General features: G+C 36.4%; 1 protein-coding gene across 1 annotated transcript; it reads right to left on the bottom strand.

Annotated features, from left to right (window-relative positions):
• Positions 1-958: 958 nt before the first annotated feature.
• tmem-218 (uncharacterized protein) lies at positions 959-3,356 on the bottom strand. Its single transcript, NM_001047826.3, has 3 exons — positions 3,311-3,356; positions 2,758-3,051; positions 959-1,721 (listed from the first exon to the last, which is right to left on the bottom strand). The coding sequence occupies exons 2-3, from the start codon at positions 2,856-2,858 to the stop codon at positions 1,442-1,444; spliced, it is 381 nt and encodes a 126-aa protein (NP_001041291.1). The 5' UTR covers positions 2,859-3,051; positions 3,311-3,356; the 3' UTR covers positions 959-1,441.
• Positions 3,357-5,544: the final 2,188 nt, after the last annotated feature.

The following is a 5,544-nucleotide window of genomic DNA, read 5'->3' as shown; positions in this document are numbered from 1 at the left end:
TTTTTGGGGAAATTTGTTTCAGCTACTTTCAGAAACAGTTGATTCTTCAAACATTTTTCAAAAAGTATTGTATGTAATAATTAAGATACTTAGTATCTTTCATGTGAAATGATAATTAAATGAAAACGTGAGGTTGCATTTTCAGGTTTAGGAACCCGACCTTGTCAGCTTGTTCGAACATTGTCCAAGATTTTTCTGATTGAACTGGTTTGAAAAAATATGATTAAAAACGTTGCAAAAATCATTGATTCATGAACTACAATTGCCAACTTTAACCAATGTTTTTGAAGAGCATTTTTTATAAAATTGTTTTTTGTGATGTTTTGTTCAAGTTCTGTAAACGTTCTTGCACTATTTGAAGTTTCGAAAAACAAAGTACCCCCAACGTTGAGATCACTCGGAGTACAAAGTTTTACATGTTTTTGATAAGTTTTGCAAGCGTTTTTGAAAGAGATCATCAACAAACAATTCAAACAAAAATAATTTTTTTTTAAATACAACACGTAGTGTTTACGTAAAACATCGCATGAATACTGCAATCAATTATTTTCACAAAAAAATCAGATGAGTATTGCGGCTATCGGAAATTTCGGGATTTCTGAAAACAGCGATATTCGGCAGGGTTGAATTCCGGCAATTTTTTGTCTAGACTTATTTCTAAAAAAAAGTTTGTTTTTGAATTAGTTCGCTTTAAGAAAGTTGTAACTTGAATTTCATGTATAAGTTGATAAAAACAGTAAAGTTGAAATACGTAGTTACAAATTGATTTAAACATTTTTAATGATGAATTTACTGCAAAACAAATTTGTAAATTCAAAAAATTCTAATTTTAGATTTTTTCGAACATTTCAGACACCTTTTTCACTTTGACTTAATACTTTTACTGATATATTTTGAAATTTTTATTACAGGGACAAAAGGTTTTTTTTAGTGTTTGAAGTACATACATATAAACATTCAACGGAAATTGTCAAAAAACCTAAAAAATGAATTCAAAAGGTCACGTTCTAATTATAAGTGTTATTATTTTGTGAACAGACAAATAAATAATATAACTGGAATAGCTTTTGGGACACAGCCTGTACTAAAGTGATTTTGGCACTTTTTCGATTTCTAAAACAACAATACTAAGCCTGAATTCGCAAAAAAGTTCACGTTTCAGTAATGAAAATATCGAAAACATTTTGGCGGGTGGGGCTGAAATTGGAAAAGTACCGTGATTTTTGGGTTGAATCAAAAATGGGTAACTGAAAAAATGTTTACGTGTATTTAGTAAAACAGTCATTTTTTAAGTTAGTCGAAACTTGCAGAAAACCAATACAAAAATACTAGAGTGTTCTGGCAAAATGTGCAATTATCAAAATCTTCCTGATCAAACAGAACCAATTTCCGGGCAAATCTAGATTAATGGTTGTAGTTGACACATAAAAACACACATTTATCAAGAATTCTTCACTTTTGCCTCAGCGAGCCATGGTTTCCCATGTCTGTTAACCGTTGATTTCGTTCTCACAACATTGAATAAATTATGTCTAACAAACAAATTAATAAGGTAGATCATGAAAAACGGAAGAAAAATTAGATAAACTACTCGTGGAATGAGGACTATGTCGGTTTTTTGTTGTTCGATTGGGGTCGGCTCGTCAGCACTTTTGATTGGCCAAAGGAATAATGTTGCAAGGAAGAGGGCTGCTATTATGACATAGGTTATTACGGAGGATCTGAAAAAGATAAGTTTAAATTGATAAATATATAGTTTTGGTCTAGAGTGAAAACTAGCTGTTTGAGCCTAGCTGCGTCATTTTGAAAATCTGTAAATTAACATCCTTTTTGATTGTTATTATTTCTATAATTTGGTATTTTAATTGGAAATGACAATATTGAAAATGTACTTTAAAAGAAAACGTCAAAAATTGTCTTACACAAAAACGGCATTTGATGATCTAAAAAAACTTAAAAGTTCAATTAATTAGTGATTATGTGAAAAAAGAAGGGTGGAAATAAACAGTATCAAATTCTAATTTTTTGAAAAATGGTGGGTTTTATGAAATTTACTTGAAAATTTCTGGTAGAAAAATGTGTTTGCTGTGTATCACAATATTTTTAAAATTTATTTATTCTTCAATGAGAATGCTTTCTTGGCTTGCTTTCTCATTTTGAAAATATCTGAAAATGTATAATATAAAGTCCCAAAAACAAAAATTGAAGTTGGAGGATCTTTACGAAAGTCAAATCTGAAAATTTGAAAACATTTCTGATTGAAAAATTTAAATATTTAATATTTCTGATTTTTTGCCTTCTGGAAATTATAAAAAAACCATTATTCAAAATCGTAACTATAATATATAAAGTTTCCGTTCCCACATTTGATTTAAAGATTTGTGAATTTTGTACCGAAAGTATAATATAATATATATTGCTCAATTTTTAATAACCAAAAAATTTCTAAACGGAAATATTGAAATCTACGTTAAAGTTGATATTAGGATTTCATTTTCTTTCTATGATCTTCAATTATTTTTCCTAATAATTAAAAAAAACAAAAACTTTTATTTTTAATTGCTCAAAGTATCAAATACCTATAGAAAAACGCGTGTTTAAGCCATTTAACTCTTCTTTTTGGGAATAGCAATACCATTAGAAAAAATAATAAGAAATAAAGCGAAGAATTCAATTTTAAAGTGAATATATTTTCTGCCTATAACATACGACTACATTTTTCGATTTCAAATGTCTCAGACCACAAATGGCACTCACAATCCCTTTGAACGTCCATTCAGAATACAAAGCACTATTGAAACAAGGATAATCCCAAAACTAATCAGAATACCGTCTCCAAATCCAAATATGTATGCCATTTTGTAGTGTATGTGTGTGCGTGCGTGTTTAAGGGAGAGCAGGAAAGACAGAGAGCAAAAGACAGATGAAAGAGGGAAATTCAATACTCCGTGACGTACACTGCGTTGACATGGAAACCGGGAGGTGGTCAGTGAGGAAAAGCGGTGCCGGCTCGAAAAATATCAAAATGCTCAAAATGCGAATAATTAACATCTGAATGCAAAGCTATATATTTTTGTAAATTTGTGCATTCCAATAGTGTTAGGAAAACATTTAATATCTTCTTTGGAAAGGTGAAATCTGACTTAAAAAAGACAAACATATAAAAATTGTCAACTTCATTATACTTAGTATAACCTCAAAACACCTAATATCGTACCAGTTTCTCTCACCATCGCTTACAAACTTTTATGACAGCTCAAAAATTTGAGAATTATGACCAGTTTTTGTTAAAATCTCAAGGTTCACCAACTTCTCTTTTTCACAGCTATTGGAAGTTGAACTTTATTTGAAGATGGAGTAACCATGTGAAAATGCACAGCTCTGCAAAAATAAATGTGGTTTTTTAATAAGTTGGAACTACATTCATTTCTGTTAGGGACGTGAAGTATGATCAGCCTCGTTGGAAACCGTGAACTATTAGAAGCTACGTGGAAACTACTATAAATAGAACTCTGTGTAGTATTATTGTTTATTCGCTACTTTACCAATCTTTACAATAAAGCTCTGGTTCTTTGGTTGGCTAAAGGACACAATAGTGGCGATCAGGATCAAAGTTGGAACTCACAATAGAAGAAGACAAGACAGATAAGTCCCAAGCAGCGAAGGAAATAGTCCAAACGCTGGCGCTAATGCAGCAGCAGCTAGCAGAGCAGCAGGTGTTAAATAGGCAACTAGTTGAGCATATGAGCGGTAGGGAAACGGAAGCGCGAGCGGTGGCTGGGGGCGAGGGGAGAACACGTCGAAATAATGTCCACTTGATAAACGATCTAAAAAAGGCAGTTACGAAATACCAGTTTTCGTTGGAAGAGCCTGATTCGTTTCGTCGTTGGTGGGACCGACATCATCTAATTTTTAGTGAGGACGCAGCGGAATTGTCAGAGCGTGAACGCACGCGGCTGTTGCTGTCGTGCCTCGAGGAGGGTACGTTCCGGAGGTTTGTGGATACACAGCGGAATATTTGTGAAAGATATATACGAGGTTCCATTCGTGACCACCGTGGAAGCCCTGGAGAAGGCCTTAGGGTCGCATAGAAGTTTGATGATTCGGCGGCAGACGTGCCTGCACCTAAGCCGCACTAATTGTACGTCCCTAGATCCATTGAAATGGACAAATCAGATTAGTGAAGCCGTTCTCGATGCAGAGTTGGCAAAGATGTCAACGAGTGATTGGGGCATTTTCCTGTTCCTGAAGGGCTTGGATGCACCAGGTGATGCCCAAGCGAAGGCATATTTAATGCAGTTCTACGAGACCAGCGACCGGAAAGGTGAGAAATTGACGCTGTCGAATATGCACGATGAATGGGTTCGTTTTCTACAAACCAAGTCCCAAACGAAAATCGTCTCGCATTCGTCACCGAAGACGTCTGCAGATGTGAACAAGATCAGTGTCAAGTATCCGCCGAAAAAGCCAGCCTACATTGCAGCCGATGCTAAGTCAGACCCTCCCAAGACTTCAAAAAATGTGATCACCTGTTATCGATGTGGAGCGGCAGGTCACATGCAATATGACTGTCCGGAGAAACGTCCACAGAAGAAGAACTACAAAGCACCTACGAGAGAAGTCAAATGCATTTCAGTGGAAGGAGTCGCGGTGGAGTCAGGCGGTAGTAAAAAGCGCAGCTTGAGCGTTAAGGTGGGAGGTCGGTCGGTAGCGTGCCAATTAGATACAGTTAGCGATATAACATTATTATCAAAGGGTAGTTGGGTTAAGCTGGGTAGTCCAAAACTGGAACCAGTCCCGCACAAAATTGTATGTGCAAATGGTTCAGCGTTAGATGTCTTGGGAAGAACGAAGGTTTCGTTCGAATTAAAGGGCGTTGAGTATGTGGATTACGCATACGTCAGCAACCGGGAAAACAACTTGTTGGGAATGAGTTGGGTTAGCCACTCTCCAGAAATGAGAGATGCGCTGGATGTGCTCGTCACCGAGGTGGTCGAGGTAAATCAAGAAGAAGCTTCTAGAGTGGAATTGGCTCTGAAGCAGGCCTATCCGGAAGTCTTCACTGAAGGATTAGGGTTATGTTGCAAGGAAGACGCAAAGTTCAGGGTTAACGAAACCGCTGTTCCGGTCTTCAAACGGGCTAGGCCAGTGCCGTATGGATCATTGCAGGCAGTGGAACAAGAGTTAAATAGATTGTTGGATCTAGAGGTGCTGGAGCCTATCACACATTCGGATTGGGCGGCCCCAATCGTGGTCATTCGAAAGAAGGATACTGGAAAGGTTAGAGTCTGTGCGGATTTCAAATGTTCGGGGCTGAATAACTCATTGATTGAGGAGATCCATCCACTACCGACGAGTGACGACTTGTTCGGGACATTGCAAGGATGTATTTTCTCAAAAATTGATTTAAAGGACGCCTACTTACAAATTGCATTAGATTCAGAATCTCAGAAGCTGGCTGTGATCAACACACATAAGGGCTTGTTCAAGTACAGAAGAATGACGTTTGGATTGAAGCCTGCGCCTGCGAAGTTTCAGAAAATC

Source organism: Caenorhabditis elegans, chromosome X (genome assembly GCF_000002985.6).
Source record: "Caenorhabditis elegans chromosome X".
Lineage (NCBI taxonomy): Eukaryota > Metazoa > Nematoda > Chromadorea > Rhabditida > Rhabditidae > Caenorhabditis > Caenorhabditis elegans.
The sequence above is the reverse complement of the archived record's forward strand: the minus strand, read 5'-3'. Positions and strand labels throughout refer to the sequence as shown.

Bases quoted from the DNA above. Each gene is read 5' to 3' on its own strand.
- tmem-218 (NM_001047826.3), bottom strand. From the start codon at position 2,858: ATGGCATACATATTTGGATTTGGAGACGGTATTCTGATTAGTTTTGGG. The intron at 1,722-2,757 runs GTGAGTGCCATT...TATCTTTTTCAG, and splicing joins AATGGACGTTCAAAGGGATT to ATCCTCCGTAATAACCTATG.